The sequence below is a fragment of the Syngnathus floridae genome, chromosome 2 (genome assembly GCF_059516105.1).
Source record: "Syngnathus floridae isolate MCC-2025c chromosome 2, RoL_Sflo_1.0, whole genome shotgun sequence".
Classification (NCBI taxonomy): Eukaryota; Metazoa; Chordata; class Actinopteri; order Syngnathiformes; family Syngnathidae; genus Syngnathus; species Syngnathus floridae.
In genome coordinates this window covers 10733747-10754296 of record NC_142414.1, presented here as the reverse complement: position 1 = coordinate 10754296, position 20550 = coordinate 10733747, and the positions used below count along the sequence as shown (strand labels likewise).

General features: G+C 41.0%; 1 protein-coding gene across 9 annotated transcripts in view; it reads left to right on the top strand.

The window, feature by feature from the left end:
- zranb3 (zinc finger, RAN-binding domain containing 3) overlaps positions 1–20550 on the top strand; it is a 56066-nt gene that overhangs the window by 23987 nt on the left and 11529 nt on the right. For all 9 annotated transcript variants that reach the window (XR_015853402.1, XR_015853393.1, XR_015853399.1 and 6 more), the window contains exons 12-17: positions 2428–2598; positions 2750–3200; positions 6626–6916; positions 12159–12268; positions 15353–15457; positions 17364–17506. Coding sequence is in view for 1 of the 9 variants with exons in the window: in XM_088357923.1 (XP_088214049.1) it covers positions 2428–2598; positions 2750–3200; positions 6626–6916; positions 12159–12268; positions 15353–15457; positions 17364–17506 (1271 nt within the window). In the remaining 8 variants the exon portion in view is untranslated. The remainder of the gene's footprint in view (positions 1–2427; positions 2599–2749; positions 3201–6625; positions 6917–12158; positions 12269–15352; positions 15458–17363; positions 17507–20550) is intronic.

Here is a 20550-nt window from a genome sequence, read left to right as displayed (position 1 = left end):
TGCACACAATTTTAAACATTTATTCCTTTTTGGAGATTGTAATAAAAAAAATGCACAGTAATAAATTAGTAAAAATACGCAATCCTAGGTGGCGGCGCAGTGGCGCACTTTCCACTCAATGAAATAAAAAGTGCTAACTACGTAGTTATCACTTTTACGTACTTTTACGTACTTTTACGTACTTTTACGTACTTTTACGTACTTTTAGGTTTTACGACCTTTTAGTATTATTGCACCCAAGAAAGGCACTAACATTGAAGGAACAGTTAGGCGTGAACAAAAGTGACATTGGAATAAAAATAATCATAACACACATGACAGCAATTGCCCGTGATTTTGGAAACAAGGGCACAGCGCTAACACTCACGAATCCCGGCTATCTGCTCATGCTAAACAAAAACCAAGATGATGATGATGAGTAGGACACAAACTGATGCAGTGCATACAAAAGAAGAGGTTTGGGGACTGACTGTGCACATTAATTCCCAGCCAGTCACCTTGTAAAGGCAACAGAATCTTTTTTTAAGCAACGGTGGCAATCAGGACGGCTGGTGGCACTCCTGGAATCCATTTGCTTATCAGGCCTCTCTCCCTGGAACCGATTGGTGAGCTGAGTCAAGGACAAGGGCCACCAATCAGGGATGGAGCAGTTGGAGACCGCTGTTAAAACATCAGCACACAATGTTGAACATACACAACACAATGACAAGAGTTTGATGGTCATAAAATATTGTGTGCTGTATGACTAGGGGTCATTCGCTCTGGAAGTCAAACTGTTGCATGCACTTTCTCTGTCGACGTCAACAACTCCAAAGCCGCTATCTTCAGTATTATGTCGAATTGTGAATGAGTGTTTGTATCACAATCTTAAATGTCTCTTTTCATGACACTGTCCTGGCATGTGAACGCAGCAGGAGACTCAGATATCTTGGCGGCCGTTTGCAGGCAACTTTGTAGAGAATCCAAATCGACCCTAAAGTTCATATTTAAAAAATAGAAGGGACAGAAGTTCCTTTCAACATAAGCGTTCACACAGTCTCAAATACTCACGCGCCGACTCACCCACATCATATGCAGAATTTTCCAGAAATGTTATTCTTGCAATTTTACCCATTTTGGAAATAAGTTTTGTTTTTACTTGGGTTGTCTTTTTTAGATGTTAAAATTGCCTTGTGGATGCAAAGCAATTAATTGTGAGGATGGACGGATGGATAGATGGTGGAGCCTTTGGTGCGTACTTTGCCGAGGCTTTAATGGCAGCAGTCATTACAGGCTCAAGTTTCCTTTTTTTTTTTTTTTTTTAATTTGTCATAACCTTGGCACACCTACCTTTGGGCAATTTCATCCATTGCCCTTGACAGCCCCTCTCGAGCTCTATCAGGTTGAATGGGAAGCATCTGTGTTCAGATTTTCAGATATCTTCAGAGTTATTCAAAGTGATTCAAGTTTAGGATCTGGCTGGGCCACTCAAGGACATTCACCAGAGTTGTCCTGAAGTTGTCTTTTGATAGCTTGGCTATGTGGCACCTGCTGAAATGTAAACCGTTTCCACAACCTGATGACAAAAAAGGAGTAGATTTTTGTGCAGGATGCCTGCAATTTGCTGCATTCATCTTTCCCCCAATGTTGATAAGTCTCTCAGTTCCTGCTTGCTGAAAACATTATTAAACATTTTTTATTATAATGGGATGAACACCTTGAGATGCAACTCATCTCATTTGCGAGGAGTCCCAAAACATTGCCACAACATTATGCTGCCGCCACAATACTTCACTGTAAAAATGTTTTTGGCAAGGTGTTGAGCAGTGCCTGGTTTCCTTCAAACATGATATCTGGCAGTCAAGCAATAGATCTCTATCTTTGCACCATCAGACCAGAGAATTTTGTCTCTCATGCTCTGACAGTCCTTCAGATGCCTTTGACTACAGGCTAGCTGCCATGTGCCTATTGATAACATGAAAGAGTAGCTTCCGTCTGTTCACTCTACTTTACAGACTATGAAGAAGGTTCTCTGTTAATAGAGGAACCATGGCGCTCTGACAGACAATGATCACGTTTTTGGTCATCTCCTGCCTAAGACTTTTCTCTGCTAATTGCTCAGCTCTATGAAAAGTCCTGATGTTTCAAAATCTTCTATTTACTGTTTATGGAGGCGACTGTGCTCATTTCTTTCGATTCAGATCTGTGCCTCAAGACAACCCTGTCACCTAAGGCAATTCATTTGACTGAATGCTTGGTTTATTCTCTGACATGCACTCTTTTATATTTTGTTAAGATGCTACTCATTTATAAATATCTGTAAAGAGAGTTTTTTTTATGCATTTATGAAACTTCCTGTTGTTTTATGATAAAGTATTTAGGATTCTAAATGTACTCAATTTACATCAGTAGAGTTTTGCAAAGCTCAGGAAAATTTGTCTTTGAAAGGAAACCGTGACAGGCAGCACTCTTAACGGAAGGAAGGAGTACCTGAAGGCTGAGGAGGGGGACAAAGACAAGTGGGACTTCCTCAACTTTGCCAATGCGTGGACACCTAGCGAGCTTCCTTTGGAGAAGAATACTGGACTTGACGCAGATGGGGAGGTGTTCTTCACTCATGTGAGATGGTGAAATTGTTTCTTTTAAGCAGATAATGAAAAATGGGAGCAAAAACCAGTCTTGTGTTTTCATCGTCTTGATTAGGATATTAACAAATAAGAGGAAATTTCATGAGCCAAATGGATTGATGTGTTTTTTTTCCCCCCCATAGTTTGAAAAGGAGAATCAACATGATATTCGTAACTTCTTCTCTCCGGATAGCAGCAAGAAGAAGAAGAGGAAACGACTGCAAGATGAAGATGAGTCTTCTTCCGCCTCCCCAGAACCCAACAATTCTGCAGCTTGCGGGGGAAGACATTCTGAAATTAAGACAAAAAAGAAAGAAGAGACCTGCTCTCAAATGTCCATCGCAGACGACAGTGACTTTTCCCCACAGACGAAGAGGATCCGAGAGGTGAAGTCCAGCCCAAGCCAAAGGTCCACATCCCGGGGCAAGCGAAGGTTGACGCAGGAGGCGAGCACGTCGGCCCAACATGAGTCTTTGGAGTCAAACTCTTCCAGTAAAGCATGGGCCTGCGGAGCGTGTACTTACTCAAATAGCAATTTGTTGCCTTACTGCGAGATGTGTGAATGGCCACGCTCTTCTTCAGCTTTACCATCAGGTAAGAATGGCCAACACTTTTCTGTCTTCACTTTTCTCACCGTCATGTCAGGCTGTTGCCACCAGGGTTATAACAGTTTTGGAATTTTGATTAGAGTTAGTTTTTGTATTGTGTTTGTTTTTTAAATTTAGTTAGTTCCAATTAATTGTCAGGGTAGCTTTATTAGTTTTTATAAGTTTTAGTTATTTTTAGTATTAGTATTATTCTTTTAATGGATTTTGTTTGTTGGCAAGATTAAAATAAACCTGGTAAGGATTGTGTAATTAAAAATTCAACAGAAAACCTTACTTTAAAACATTTGGATCAAGCAGGGTTAAGTTTTAAACTAATTGCAAAGATGAAAACAAATGACTTTTGAGCACCATTGCAGACTAAGATGTGCGACTGGAGGCAGGATTGCCAGATTTTGAAATAGCTCGGCTGCAAGAATATTGGGTGACTCCTTTTCCCTCTCTCTGCTGATGACAAGTTTTCAGCATAATTCTCACCTGTCAAGTCGAGAGCTCGAGAGAAGGCTGCAAACGTTTGGCGCAAAAGTTGGGAAAAAAAATGTGCTGGCTCTTGCCGATATCTGTCAGCCTGTGACTGAGTAACATCTGTGCACACCTCAGAAAAAGTTCTGGTCTGTCTCATCAGCTGTAACATCTGAGCTGCACAATGCCTCATGTATTTCATTGCAGTCTTGTTATTACTAGTAAGACACACACACACACATACAGGCAGAGTATTAATTTATGAATTTGTTCAAGCTATCTACTTATCCTCTGAATGCCACCTGTAAAGTGTAACAAAGCTCAATTTTGCAGCTGACTGGAGAAATGTACGTGATTCCAGATGGCAACAACAGCAGCTTTCATTAATTGAACACAAATTGAACACTGTTATGCGATATTGTTGCTAATGGAGTTTTGCTTTTAATTAAACTGTCATGCATTACTGACCACTTTGGGTGCCAGAACGTGATGTCTCATGCAGGTAGGTGAGAACAAGACATGCAATTGATGTACCACCAATAAATCTGGTTGAGGAAGATTAGGACAGCTTTGATATATACTACAATGATATCATGTTTAATCAGAGTAGAGCTCATCTTCTGTCCTTTAACAGGTAATATATCTCTCAGCAGCTGCTGCCAAAATAGTCCACAGGAAGAAGTTTCCTCCTGGTTCTTGTGCTGCCTCTGTCCTGTTTTTAACTCATTTCTAGCATTTAATGACACCGCCCCGGTCGCAATGTATCTTTGAATGTTTGATATTATGCATCATGTGGGCTTCCCGAACTGTTATCATTTTTTCATCCCACAGTTGTTTTGGCTCCCTGCAGACAGGAGACCAAAAGATTTTCATCTTTATTTCACACGCATCCTAATAGCACACATGTTTTTGTCCAGTGTTTTTTTTGTTTTGTTTGGATGATTTGTGACTCAAATATGAAACCTTATCAAGGCTCTAATGGGGGTCGTCATTTGCCGACTGAGTAAAGAATTTGATAAGGAAAGTCATGTTAAAGCCATGCAAGATTTCATTGTTAACATCTTCCTCGGTGGGGACAGCGCAACACAAATTGAGCCTTCTCGCTTGGCGGTCTCGCTCAGCTTGTTAGCAAAGGCGGACAGTGGCGAGGCCAGGTGCCCAGAGAATTGTGTGACATTTGAGCAACTCGTTTGTGGGCTGGCCTTTTGAAGAAACAAGTCACAGAGAGGAAGGATCACTAATTAACCCTCCTCTGCATTTCTGAATTTCATAACTTCTTAGATTTCACACCTCAACTTTACATATTACGTAAGACGATGTGATTTCAATTGAACATGTGATGGAAGAATAAAAATTGTGCACATTAGTACATATATTCCACCTGTGAGATGAACTAAAACACGGATTGTTGAAGTCCCAATGATTGTCACACACACAACTGGGTGCGGTGAAATTTGTCTCTGCATTTAACCCATCCCCGAAGGGAGCAGTGGGCAGTGAGCTATGGGTGACCTCTGACCTCTCACAAAGTCCCCTGGATCCTTTGAAAAGAAGTGGAGCGTTTTCTAAAGATGAAGCCGTTACAAAAGAGGCTTGTAATTTTCCATTTTCACTATACATTAATAACAAATTTGTAAGAAAACAATAAGTTTTCTGAGATTTGCCTAAACATTTACAGTTTTCTATAATGTTGCCTAAATGAATTCCTCGCATGAAAGTTCTGCAAAGATTTCCGATTGAAAATAAGTAAATTCACAAACATTAAAACTTTGAAAACATTGGGGCGTCAAATCATTTTTTACAGATTCAAGCCCCCAAAACGCCGCCACAGTCTAAACCAAAGGCACGTCCAAATATTTTGCCCTCATAACCCCACAAGCGTACTTGTATAAACGGGCCCTTAGAAATGGATATCAAAGTATTCGTCAAAGGGTGTGTACTCATTTAAGATGAGCAGTGGATCGGCTGACATGCTTTTGTGAATGTATTTGTATACCTTTGAATAGCTATAGCATAATCCTTGCATTCATTAACATTTCTAGAGTCTTAAAATCCCACCCACTCTTATTTCCGTCTGTGACGAGTGAAATTACACCGCAGTACAACTTTGGTATTTCAAGGGAGGTTGAAATGAGCTCCCCGAGCTTGCCGTGATCACCTGGGTAGAGAGTTGCACAGATGCAGCAATTACTGGGATTGTTATGTTAATGCTGATTGCACACACAGCAATGCAGGAGAGCAATTAGGAGAACAATGTGGGATAATGATCATTCACCCTCTTTGAAAATAGCACCCAACACTTGTTGTAGAAACGAGCGAGAAACTGTCAAAGGCATGGCAGTTCGAGAAGATTGGAGCTGACCACCATGCTATTTCACAGATCTGCACCTCAATTAACCCAACATGTTCCCTCTTGTTTACCGCTGATCAGATGAACATTCTGATTGTCTGATTACTTTATTAGTGTTTCTTTGGAAGGAGGGTCAGGGTTAGCACATTTGCGGCGCAGTTCGTAGTTCAAATTGCGGCTCGAGCATTCTTTTGAGGAGTATGTTGGTGCTCAGGTGTAACACCTTCTGTTTCAATTACCGTAGCAGCTCACCTGTTTGGGGAATACCCCGTCTCTTGCCCCATGTTAGCTTGGCGAGCCCACAGCTCCCACAAGAACCTAATAACGACAAGTGCTTTGAAATTTTGGATGGATAGATGTAAATGTACTCAACTAATTTGTCTTCATCCATGCATATCTTTAACACATCTGTTAAAACTGATCTGCGGTCACACAATAATTAATATGCCATATTGAGATGACTTACATCCAGACTCTTGGCCACACTTTGGTAATTCTTGAATGATGGATCCAAGGACTGAAGCTCTGTAATGTGTAATTAAACTCTACAACTCAGCCTGAAAAGATGATCTTAATCATTCTCCTTATGTCTCTGCTCTCAGAGCCCACCAGGCCTCAGCTACTTCCTTCAGCCGAGAAGGAACGGGTGTGTCATATCCCGTCCAGCTCTGACCAAGAACCCAAGCCCAGTTGGCAGGAATCCCATGCTGCCAATACGTGCAAAAGCAAACAGAGTGAGGAGGAGGAGGACGTGCCTACAAAAGACAAACAGCAAGCCGGAGATGCAGAGGAAGGGGACACGCAGCAGCTCAAAGGCAAACAATCAGCGGGAAAGCGAGGTGGCGGCGGCGGCACCTGTGGTGGCAGCTGCGTCCTCCCTGACCACACTCACGGTAATCCCACCTGCAATCTCCTTTTCATATCTTGGAAAATTGGCCTGCGCTACCCAAATAATGCTCTTTAATTTCATCGCTGCAAACCAATAAGGGACTATATCTCTTTCCATATGGGGCCGGGTGTTATTCTTCATATTATTATGCATATCCTCTTTGGGATATTGCCTAGTTCTGCTCAGTGGAAGCGAATGGGAGATATTGAATAAAGTCCCACTAATCTCTTGAGTAAATCTTGTCAAAGCACACAATCTGCTCCTCGTGAAAAGTGCATGCAAAGTTTGAGGAGCAGTCAGTGACCATCAGTGAACCAGTAAAAAAAAAAAAAAAGCAGTGCTACTACTACTACTAGTAACGCTAGTTCACAGCTCACAGTGAATTTTTTAAATGGTAAAACCTGAGCTGTCTTGCATTCACACTGCATATAAGTGAATGATGACAGATGTTAGATACATAAGTAGTGTGATATCAAAGCAAGGTCACACATATTGCCCCTGAATTTAACAAATGTAGGAATGTGACAGTACGGCGTAGTATGATGGTGTTAGGCATTCTAGACGAATGGAAACAACAAAGATGGCTGATTGTGATAAATTGTGTTTTGTGTGCTCCTCAAAACACGCTTTGACCTCTGTGTCTACTTAACGTCGAATATGGCTGTCACTATTGAATATTTTTAGATTCGATGATTCTATCGATTACTTCATTGAAGCTGCAGTGGCATGTCAACTCTTTTTAATCATAAGCAAACGCGTTACTCAGCATCTCCTAAATCCTCTCACGTTTAAATTTTTAACAGTTTACATCTGTTCCGCTCAATCCAAAGTCTTTTCCAGTGAGCTGGCATCAAACATGGATGTAAATAACATTGTACGGAGTATTCTGCAAGATGGTTAATCATTTCAAGCACCACCCACTAGAGTGCACGAAGAAGATTCTTCGATCAACACACCGATTTCAGTTGTGGTGCAAGTTTAACAAAACATTTTTTTTCCTCATGTCTAATGTGTAATCCGGTGCCTGTGTTGACGAGAGCATTATAAGACATTGCACCAATGGAACCACTAAAATTTCTTACTTGCACACGCTAAAAACATGCATATGCAATCAAATCAAGCCCTGAACGGCACCAGCTCCTTTAAAGGGGAACAGGAAGAGCACTTGCAGAGCCCTACTAATTGGCCTTCAGCAGGCCACTCGTGTACATTTCTGTCGGGGTGGCATACAGGCCAGAAGTCAACAAGTGGGCCCATGTTCACGCCATGTCGCCATTCAGCCTGATTTGCCAGAGAACAGCATAATTGTCAGAGTTGCCATTGGCATCCTGTTTTCTTCATAAATGATCAAATGTTCGCACTGAGCACATTTGACAGACGCTGTGGAGAATGTTCTTCTGCCTACAGCATTGTTGTTGAATGACTGGCCTAGCTGTTCCCTGGACTTGAATCCAATCGGGCACCTCTGACACATCATCACAGCATTTTTGCATCTACCACCACAAAGCCTCAAAAAATCTTTGGGAGTTGGATCATGTACTGATCCATATGTGGGCATCTTCCCAAACTCATGGGTAGGGCATCCAGGCTATAGGCACTTCCCAGCCACCTTTGCTGAAATTTGGAAATTGCAGCCCTTTATTAAAGAAAACAAATCACAATCCCCAGAGTGTTAATAGTTTGAGTTTATATTGAATTATTTTGTTCCCAATGAATGAATCAAAGATTGTCATACTGGGTTCAGTCTGTTCATACATCAAGTCCTGGGATGTATAGTGATTTTTGTTAAGGTGTTAGCATGTTAGCATTGCTGGTATTTGTACTGCAGCCTTTGTTGCTCTCTACATCTCAGCTTCATAACGCAGGATTTTTATGTTGAAGAATATTTTGATCTGTTGTCATCTGTTTTGAGCACCATCATTTCTGAGAAGGAATGCCTACTTTACTTAGTGTCCTTCACAGGTGCATTTTGCACAGCCTGGTTGTCAAAGACGCTGCCCAATTATGTAAAAGACTTCTTTCATTGCGGTACCATCAAGTGTGATTATTTTTTTGGATGTTTTTTTATTTTTCTCCACGGGCAGTAAAGCCTTGAGATATAATTCCGTCACCAGAAAACTAATGTTAAATGTGAGCAAAGAGCACCATTTAAGACATCTGGCGAAGTAAAAAACATCCATTTTTAAAATGGTAGAGGCACTCTTGCAACATTGCCTTGGACATTTCCTCCTCACAACTGCTAATCATCCATCTATCATGCATTGAGTTTGTTTGTTACATGCTGCTGTAAGTCTGTTTCTGGCAGCACAAGTTTAATATGGAACACAGAGGTTGTCCAATAAAGGTGACCTTTGGGGTCAGGCGCGTCGGCTAATGATTTCTCTCTACCTGCCCGGGGTTTTCGGAAGCGAGCCACAGAGCTGTCAGATGCTCCTGCCTCTTGATTGCTCCGAGATTACTTTCCTCATGGCACGCACAAGCAATCACTCCTCCCCCATCTCACCGCCTCACACGCTCTGCTGCCTGTCGCCCGGGCGATCTGCATGAGTCCAGCGTTTATCCGCGGATTCATGTTTTCCGGATGTTAGTTCAAACGTTGCAGCAAGCTCAGCTCCACCGAAGTTCTGCATTCTTGAAGTTATAGTTGATTTTTTTTCTCTCATCTTTTGTTTCAGTCCTGCAGAAGATGAGATGACTCAGTCCAATTAGGCGTTGTTTTCTTTCCCTTGCAGTAAAATAACAGATAAATCCCAAGGCGTGTGATTTGAAGGCACTGTTCATACTGTGCAAGTGACAGTCTAATAAGACGGCTTTGTAAGATGAATTGCCCCCATCAAATAAATGGCCCACTTAATGCAGCTTGCCTGTTCAGCCACTGCAAAGAGCCAATTCGGGAGGAAAAAAAATGCTTACAACAAAAATCAGGTGCACATAGTGGAGCTGTTAGGTTTCATTATGGATATTGAAAGACAGTGGGAGTTTTATTTTGAAAGGCCAAATATGTTCACAATGCTTTTATTTTCAACATTGGGGTGACCTACTAACAAAGGTGATAGGAAACACCAGCATCTACGAGGGAAGCGGCAACACAAAAATAAAACTAAATGATCAATAAAACAATGAGCGCCTGAAGTAGAATAGACAAGATACTAAACATCAACTAATTCACAACTTGCCTCGACATACAGCAAACGCCTTTTTAAACCTAATTAAGCAAAGCCCATGTCTTATAAAAGTATTTTAGCTGAAGCAACCAAGTTGGCTGATCATAGAGGTATTAGCGACATCAGCCAGTGTGCAAGTCAATTGAACACTTAGTACACACACACACACACACACACACACACACACACACACACACACACACACAAGGCAGACAAAGGGCCACATGAAGTGATTTAAAGCAAGTATTATCAGCGTCTTATAGGTCATTGTCTAAATGAAGCGTGGTGGAGCAGCGGCAGTCTCATTTCCACCACCTGACCTTTTCTTGTTCGATGCTGGCAGGATGAGCAAGTTACATTGCTGACAGTAATGACCTGCTCTCTGTCCTCCCTCTCCCTCCTCACTGCTCTTCCACTCATTTTATCACTCACACTCACTCTCCCTTTCTGTGTTGTTGGTTGTGTGAACTTGTCAAACATAAATTGGAAGCGCTCTTTCCAACTAATGGGCCTTCTGTGACTGCATAGGATTACACAACTGATGAACAATGAAAATGAAATTCCAGGTAAAGTGTTGTTTTTTTCCGGGACTCGAAATGGGACTTCATTTTCAAGTTCATCAGAGATGTCTTTAGTTTATCGCTGCCTTCCAAGAAAGCTAAGAAACGGGCTCAACACAACTAAAACACTTGATTCAGAAATACAACACAGTACAATACAATGCAACTTTATTTACATAGCGCATTTTATAACCGCTGCAGCTGCGAAGGGGTGAAAACAGATCTTAAAATGCAGTCTAAAATATATAGTGAGCCAGTGGAACGAGGCCGGAATTGGGGTCTGTGCTCCCTTTTACGAGCTCCAGTTAGGAGGCAAGCGGCAGCCTTCTGGACTAACTGATTACGCTTGAGGGAGGACTGGCTGATTCCAATATAAATTATATTACAGTAGTCTAGCCGAGATGTAACAAAAGCATGGATTTGTGTTGTTGAGAAAGGAAGGCCTTTACCTTAGAAGAATCTGGATTTAACAACAGCACTGATTTGGCTTTAGACTGTCAGGGAGTGAGACAGGGCGACCAAATGCAGCACGATCCTTTATTGAAAAGGGATAAAAGGAAGTGGGACGCTGGACTCGCGATCTGGTGGTCGGGGCGAGCAAGTAGTCGGGGCAGGCGGCGATCGGAGCGGGGTCAAGGACGGGCCCGGCGGCGATCGAGGCGTGGTTGGTCAGTTTACCGAAACGATTGGCAACAGAGAAAAGGCACAGGCTGATAGGCTTAACGCACAGGGAGCAACGGGTAGCATACAGGAACGAACTGGCAAGGGAGTGACTGGATGACAGGGTTTAAATAGAAAGCCTGACAGGTATGGGTGAGCCAGCCGATTGGGGCGTGGCCGAGCGGCAGGTGACGCCGGACCGTGACATAGACAAGATGCCAAGTGGGCCCCAGTCAACAGTGTAGGATGTATAGGGACCACTGGGACCGAAATCCATAACATCCGTTTTCTTCTCATTGAAATTTATAAAATTCAGTTACATCCAGACTTTGATATCCTCTAGGCAGGACATGAGTGGACTTAATGGGAAGGCATCGTCTTTGCTCAGCATGACGTACGTAGTAGATCTGACTGTCATTTACATAGTAGTGGAAAGAAAAGCCACGTGTTTGTAGTATGGAACCTAAGGGCAGCAAAAACAATGAAAACAGCAAGGGCCCCAAGAAAGATCCCTGTGGAACACCATACGACAGAAGGGCAGATCGGGACTCTAAGCGACCAGAGAAGTCAGCTCGGGTTAGCGAGCGTAACCAAAATCCATATTCGAGCTGCAAAAAAATGTCAAAGCTCCATTTGACCTTTTTAGTAACATTTTTATTTTAGCAAGGCTTATTCCTTGCTTTAATTGGTTCGACCCTAAGAGATGTATATCACCGCAGCCAAGAACTGGGGCAATTTGTCTGGTTTCAATTCAAATTCGTTTCCATAGACAATAAACGATGGGATTCATCACAGAATGCCCTGTGTTCTGAGCATGTCTGAAATGTTCATACGTCATATGAACGTATTCTTCTTTCTCCAGACCTGGAAGCTACGAAAGCTAATGACTGTGAGGAAGGTGATCATCCAGCATATCAGGGCCTGCAGTTCTGTGCCAGCCAATTCACAGACCGAATATATATCTACGATAAGGTACATATGTGCTTCTTTGGTCTATTAAACATTTGGGCAATCGATAAACTTATTCTGTATTTATCTTTCTTGGTACAGGTGTACATATCTACTCAGGCGCTTGGGTTGAGTATTAAAGTTCTGGGCTCTGCTAGTCACTGAAAATGTATAGTACGGGTCGCAGGTGTGCTACCAAGCACAAGCTTTATGCACACATTAATATACTAAAAATAATAAGTTACAATTACTCAGTATTATGATGATGATGATGATGATGATGATGACAGAACTTTATTTATCCCACAGTGGGGAAATTTACTTGTCTCAGCAGCGTACAAGAGTGCAAGAATACACGAGAATGATTGTGTTGTTTTCATTAGCTTCTGTGAGTTAATAAAAACTTTTTAATGTGCCCCATGTTTTCCATTTTAAGGCAAAATAGCAGACAGCTGAGCAATCATAATGATTGGCAGTGAATGGGGCTTATTGTGAAACCACACACATATACAAAAGTCATACCTCTTTTTTTTCCCTCGCTTTTGTGCCAAATGTGATGGGTTCATTTTCCGTTCATGTGCCATCCCTCCAGTTTCACAGAAATCGCAAATATTATGTAGTTTTATTAATCCTGCTAACAAATAAATCACACTATTTCCGCAGCGTGCGCCCGAAATGCGCTTATGGCCTAGCGAGGAAATCTTTGACTGGACAAAAGAAGTGTCAGTTGAATCTTATGGGCTGTATTCACTAACGGTGTGTACACACCAATTTGTGCCTAACTGGTAATTTTTTGCAGGCAATTGAAACTTGAAGCAACTTAGAATATTTTATTATTGTTATTATTTTTATTATTATTATTATTATCATCATCATCATCATTATTAATATTGTTGTTATTTTATTATTATTATGTTTATGATGATGATTATTATTATTATTATTATTATTTAAACCCCTAAAAACTTAGATAAGATAAAACAGAGACCTTTCCTGTCAAAATGTCCTTCCACAATTCATTGTGTTCAACTTTAACCGGATGCACCTCAACTTTCTGTAAATTACACTGTTAGCAGAACTTCATGACTCCTTTTGAAGACAAACTATTGTTTAACCCGAGTGTGACTCTGATTACACTCCAGTGCATTCCTAATACACATCGTGAGTGTCACCAACCAACAGAGCCAACTATTGATCGCTTTGTGATTACTCAACCCTTTTGTTTCATTCATGAGGGATCAAACTCTAACATGGATGAGAGACACGAGGATTTTACCTAAAGGGGACCAATGTGTGTTGAACTGAATCCACAATGCTATATTAGTATGACAGCAATAGAGAAGTGTCATGTATGCATGGCTGAAACGATAAGCCACAGAGATAAATGTCCCTCGCTGTCATTTAAATGATAAACTGGAGGAGTTCTGCCTGGAAAGCTGTCACATTGGGATAATCCTGAAGCAGGAGTAGAATTCACATGGGGGGGCAGCTCAGTTCACAATCAGAGGACAATTTACTGCCAGATTTAAACTGAGAAATACTGTATTAAGAATATGAGGAAATTGATGTGGAGGTTCGAGACGTCATTGTTATTTTAGCCACTGCTCCTGTTATCAGGTGACTGGTGTGTCAGATGGCAGCGACTTGCCACCTACGAATAGATAATAAGACTTGGTTTTCAGCTTATTCACAGTGGATGCATAAAATGGAGCGAAAGTAACAATATGTAGTAAGGGTTGAGTTTTGGCTTGTATTTATGAGCGTAATGTTACATACCACACACGATCACTCTCATAGAATTACAACTTTATTACTTTCATTTAGTCTTTGTATTCAAGTCTTTTGTAACATCCATAGTGCTTTCCCTGTTCTTGACTTTGAGAGTCCCAGTCATTTTAAATCAAATCATATTTCATAATTTGACCTTCTGTAACCCACAATGCATTTTTTCATATTATGTATATTTTCTTTTGATACTTTGTTGAGGATGTTGTTACTTTAGGAATTAATGATCCAAAAAATGCAAAAAGATTCAGGTTTGGAATTGGACCACTTCAGTTGTGTTGAACTTTAAAGGTTCCACTGCATAGTAAATGATTGTCTTTATTTCACCTCCCCCAAATCGTGATGCCCCACCTCTGCTGATGAGACGAGCTGTAATGTTGTTGACATTGTAGCAGCTTTCTCTAGCAAGAATATTGTAATGCTAAGTGTGGGAATTGGGAGGATAGTGTGCATTTTCTATCCACTAAAAGTCTAATCCTTTGCCATGCTGCTGCAGCACAATCCGTTCCCTGCCTCTCTGCCATTTATGTGACCATAATCTAAATAAACACACAAGCCACTGCACATTGGTGATACTAAGGAAAACATCCCAGTGCTGATTTGGACCCGAGTTCCATACAGTGTGTTATTAACCTTTTCACTTTATCTCTTCTCCTGCCTGTCGCTCTCCTTGCTCCACCATCTTCACGTCGGAACTGAAGTGTCTCTTGCCCCTTAACTCCACTTTGCATTCTCTGTTTTGTAAAATGCTCATGATGCTTGACAGTAGTCCTCCTTCCTGAACCCGCTCTCAAGCTCGGTTCACAATGAGGGTGCACTGAATCTTCGCCTAGCAAGCGTGAGCACTCCAAAAGTGGGAATTAAGTGTGAAATGAATGAAAAAACAATAGTAATTCAGGGGTTGTTGATGGTGTTACTTTTTACATCGTCGCGCAGTTACTAGCAGATCATTATCACGGTGAGTATGCGGCTATGCACCAACCTTCTCGAGTCATTAGTTTTAATGCGTGCGCACTGTCACAAGAGAAGTATTTTCTTCAAAGCAGTCTACATCTATGTATTTGAATTAAAGAAGTGAGGAAACTGATGAGAATTACTGTGGCAACCAGCAAAGAGTGGCAACTCTTCACTCATATGGGGTGCTTATTCGTCATTGTTAATAAAACAAGTAAGATTGTGTTAAGGTGTCAACAAGCACGCACCACATATAGCAGTGACTTTGTCTTTAGTAATAAGAATAGCGAGAGATAGAGTATTAATACTTATTGGAACAAATCCTCTCGCTTGAGGCTAACTCTTGGTCTCCATCGTCTCATCTGTTAGGACGGCGCTCCGTTGAACTTGAGCTTCATGCCCCTGGACATCAAACTAACCAACTGGGACGACCTGCCTGAGGATTTCAGCCGGCACAGAGAAAATCAAATACAGGTCTACCCTTTGTGTGTGCCCGTGTGTGTGCGTGTGTGTGTGCATGCGCAAGAATGTCCATGCATGTGTGTGCTTGCTGTAATTTATATACCTTGCTATTCTGTAACAGAACCTTTAAAGAGGAGTTTGTAGTGTTACATATGTTAGCAATAACAACATGACAAGATTTCCCAAAAATGACCATCTGTCAAAATGCTGAATCAGGTCGGGACGTCTACTTCAACTAGATTCGAAGACATCTGTGGGTCAAAATTATGTAGTTTAAGACACAGACCCTTGTCGTAAAACCTCATTTTAACTCCAGTACCAAGAAATGGAAGATTGTTCAGGAGAGCAGTGTCTGCAGTAGAATAATTCATGTACTTCAGCAGTCAATTCTAGGATTTTCAAATTATTGTATTCTGTTTTTCCCCAATCCCCTAACTTCATTGTAATTGGGGTTTGTAGAATAATTATAGTTTATTTTGCAGATGGAAATTTCAACCACTTACTGAGATACTCGGAAATTCACAATTCTGACCACAACGTTATTGTTTAGTTTTGTTTTTTTTCCTCTTTGTTTTTTTACATTTATGTATCATAATTTTTCTTGCTGGCTAGAGTAAATTTCGTGTTTTTGCTGCCTTGTCTTCAGGCTTGTGGCATCCATTTAAACTTTGAAGCTACAGGCTGACCTTTATTTTGCAGTATGATAAGATGTAATCGTTAACCAGGCCTTAGTAAAGACGAGGCACAGCGTTATCAAATCTAACTTATACCTGACACCACCGCCGGCAATCATGAGCAAATAGCACAACATTATGGCTCAGTATGGACACCAGTTTCCATCCCTGCGGGGTCTAGAGGGAGAAAAGCTGGAGGAATTGCCAGGAAGGGGGTTGAAGATGGAAAGAAAGCGAGGGAGGATGAGCCAGTGTCAAGAGACAGGCAAGGGAGCGAATGCAGTTTTATGAGGATCATTACAGGCAGACGGATCATCGCCTCAAACGACCCCGCGTGCACCAAACAGCTCGTACGGAATCCAGCAACCTGCCTTTGCCGCTGACACAGTCCCCATCAGTCACGTTTATGTCCATTCTTAAAGGCAAGGCGTGAGCTGCAACCATTATTTACATCCTGCTTTGCTCCACTTATCCACTTTTTTTTTTTTTTACATAGGATCAGATAGGTTTGGATATTTTTCTGCTTTATTAAAATCACGTCAAAACTACATTATGTATTTGATTTGGTAGTCTTTGTAAGATGTCAAATTGACTTGATGGTCCAAAACGTTCAAGAGGGATAAATATGCAAAAGAAATCACAAATTAAGAAGGGGACAAATCCTTTTTAACAGCACTGGCTGTGTTACAAAAACATGATATAGCACATTCAGGGTTATTTCAATGATTTATATTGTTAAAATAGTATACTGTACCTCTGACAATGTTCATCAAATGTGATCATTTTCTTTAGATTTTAATTATCAATAAGTCAAAGTGACTCTGTCTATTGATTCAATGTATTCTGGCTACTATGCATAGATTTTACCATCAGACAGCCAGCACCCAGTGTTTTGATAGATTTGAATGATGCAAGCTTCTCAATACTATCTTTTTTGCAAACAGTAAATACCCATCCAAAGTGTAATATTATTATCCATTAAATTTTATGTGGGCTACCTGTTATTTTTCTTTTGGATTTTCTTTGAAAGCCTCACCTGTTCTAAAGCATATCTATAACTGTGTCTCAGTTTGATTGGTTTTATTTGACTGGCTGGAAAGTCATCTTCATGTGTATGCCTTTTGCTGATTGTTTTTGAATAGCTCATCCGTGCTTTAGATATAAAAAAAAAAACCTATACATTCTTTTCTTGTCACCTTTCACCCCCAACTTCAATACGAAAGATTTCAACGTCTGCCTTGCAGGTGCTGCGCTTCGTTCAGGGATGGAGCAGCCTGGCAGCCATGAAGCAGAAGCTGCTCCGACGTAGCCGTCTCCTCTACCACAGCCCCGCGCTTGGCTTGCAGCAGCTGGCCAACACCCAGCGACCTCACACCAGCACCAAGAGGTCAGGCTCCTGTTGAAAATGTAATATGGAAAGAGAAACTCAGCTATGACTCTAACTTTGACAACCTTTAATAAAAGATTCTTCATGATGGCAAGGTTGGAGTTACAATTGACTAAACTTTTGGTCAGAATTCAATTCCGTTCATCCATCCATTATTATCAATGTAGTGATAAAAATAGCTCTCTTTTGTTCACAATAAAATGGTTAATTTTGTTAATGGTTGAACAAAATGCCTTTTTATGGTCTTCTGAAAAGTGAGTCATGGACCAGCAGAAAAATATGCAATTATTTCTTGGCCCATGCCGTCACAATTACTTTTTTGTGGAAAAGGTTGAGACCGTTTTTGTGTAATCCTGACACAAAGAGGGTGAGAGAAGTGCAACTTCTGTTCCACCAATTATGCTAACGACAGTATGAAGTCAAAATTTGTGCACTCATCTGTTTCAATGAGTAGCCTCCAGCTTTTCACCTTATCATGCACATTAATAGCATATTGTAACATTGGCAGTGGTGGAAACACAAACACCACTAAGTCACAATCCAGTAGGCGACGTGAGATATCACAAGAAAACAATCTCATCAATACATGACTAAAGGCAGAAAATAAGTTTTGCGTGTGGGCGTTTCAAAGGGAGTCAACTGAGGCAAGAGAGAGGACAGGATTACTGTTGTGCATGCGAATTCATATTTTTATGGACAAGGGACACGCAATTGTAGGTGTTGTGGACATGATATGTATGTGCAAGGACTTTTCAAGTGGAGAAACATGTCTGGGTGCATGAACCTAATCAAGTTGTAAGTAGGAGGCAATTGGCCCAGCTTGATTTGATAGTTGTTTGATGTATTCACTAATCAGAACCAATCAGCCTCCGGCTCAGACGCAGCGGGGCGATCGCATCTCACCTTTTGCACCACTGAGACGTTCCACTTTCAACAACTAAAAATCTAATGCATTTTGCCTAGGTTGCCAACAATGATCATACTTTCATCACATGCAACTCATGAAGAGTCATTGGGATTTTGAGAGGAGTGAAGAGGATTTAAATTGAGTTTATATTCAGTTGGAGTACACCACATGCTGAAATTACTGCAAATGTTGTCCCGAGATGGTTCATTACCACTGGATCATTTTCTGATTACTTTGTATACAGTACATATTTGGAATCTCAAACACAATGTATTTTGGGAAGCTGATCAACTTCAAAGTTGTTTGATCTTACCGAAAGTTTTTCTCATTTCAAAGTAAAAAAAAAAAAAATCTGCAGCCCTGCTTGTTGTTTAACTTCGCCTATTTTGACTTCTGTCCAAAACTGCAGATAAATGTGCGAATGGTTGTTTGTCTGTGTACCCTGAGTGGTGTTAGGATGTTAGAATGAATTTCTAAACGCACCTTCTGTTCATAGCAGCAAGCTAGTTTTGGATGTTTTCAAAGCTTGTGCTTTTAACAATGGAAAAGTTTTTCTTTCCAAATTAAAGTGGCTTTCCTAGAATCCCACGACACATTATTGCCAAAGGTAGAATCCTAGTTATTGCACCTTTTGGTGCTGTAAATCCTTGTTGTGTCGTAAGGAAGCTGCATGTTAAACTAGCAATAGGTCACACATCCGTTGGCATGACTACTACTTCATCTTTCATTTTGCGGTTGGCAAATATTTTTGTTCTCTCACTGAAGCAGATGTGAATCATGACCTTTAAACCAGGATACATACAGAGCTGTGATTTTCAGCATACCATCCCATCCTTAGCTATCTTACTATATATTTATGTGGTTTCACTTTTGGAACTGTGCATGAGGTGTACAACAAAAACAATGTAAAATTAATTTACCTTCAGGGATCATAATGAGTTTAAAACATAAAAAAAAAACAATATTCAGTTGTACTTTGTTTCTTCTATATGGCAGAAGTTACTCAAGATCATGAAGGAAATACTAATGGGGTCACTTCTACTATATTTTCTTCAAATGTGCTTCTCAGGCTTTAAGTTGGAAGGTATTATGGCTTTAAAGTCACCATCAGTCTGCAGGAGGATGGTTCCTTCTGGAACCTTGAGACCTCTCTGTATTCGCCACTGGTCATCTGATGCCTGATACTTTAATTTTCCTCGAAAACAGCTTGAGCTTCATGACAGCTGACCTCGGGTGGTGTGAAGCTGTGGCAGCCCCACGCCAGAGAGCAGCAAAGTCGTGTTAAACAGGTGACGGACTGGTGAAGCAGCTCATTAGCTAGCTTTGACACACTTGAGTCAGTGCTGACTAGAATGAATAGGGGTGGGGGGGATACCCCCACTAAAATAATTTTGTCAGTTGTAATTATAACAGCTTCTACTCTTTTGGAAATGGAGACCAAGGAAACTTTGTCTTCTCTTCGTTTAATCAGCATTTGAATCCAAAAGGATCACCTGACTGTGTTGTCTTTGCACATAGCGATATGAAAGGAAACAGAACCTCCTGAAGCACACACCCCCGACCTCTCTTCGCAGAAGTCACCTGGGCCTATTTTGCTTGTGCGGGCTTCATGCGGTTTGCTTCGACTGTTTGAAGCAAAAAAAGATCATCTGTTTGATGACGATACACCATCAGCCCTTACTTTTTCATAGAAACCTCTCCCCTTGGATGTTTCCTTCCTCTATGTTCTGCCCCCAATGTCCATTTTGATCAATATTTTTCATATCTTCAACATTCTTCCTTTTGCTGCTCTCATATTGACCCAGTCATAGATCAGGTGGAAACACGTAGAGATCACAAATACAGTCTTAGCATGTGTTCTTTTAAGATTCCTTCCAATCTGCATGTACTCGTCGTCACTGGACGTAAGCGTTTTAGCTCTTCTGGGATTTATTTCCCGAGGTGTCAGTCCAAGCAATAATATTGATCAAACATGGCTGTCAAAACAAATGTTTGTAGAGTACAACATCAATTATTGATTCATGCCACTGCTTCATCCCTGGTGAAATAAGTACACAACCCTACGGATAATCCTTTTTATTTTCTTATTTTTGTTGTCTGTGCACCACAGATATCTTGTAAGCACTAGGCACAACGT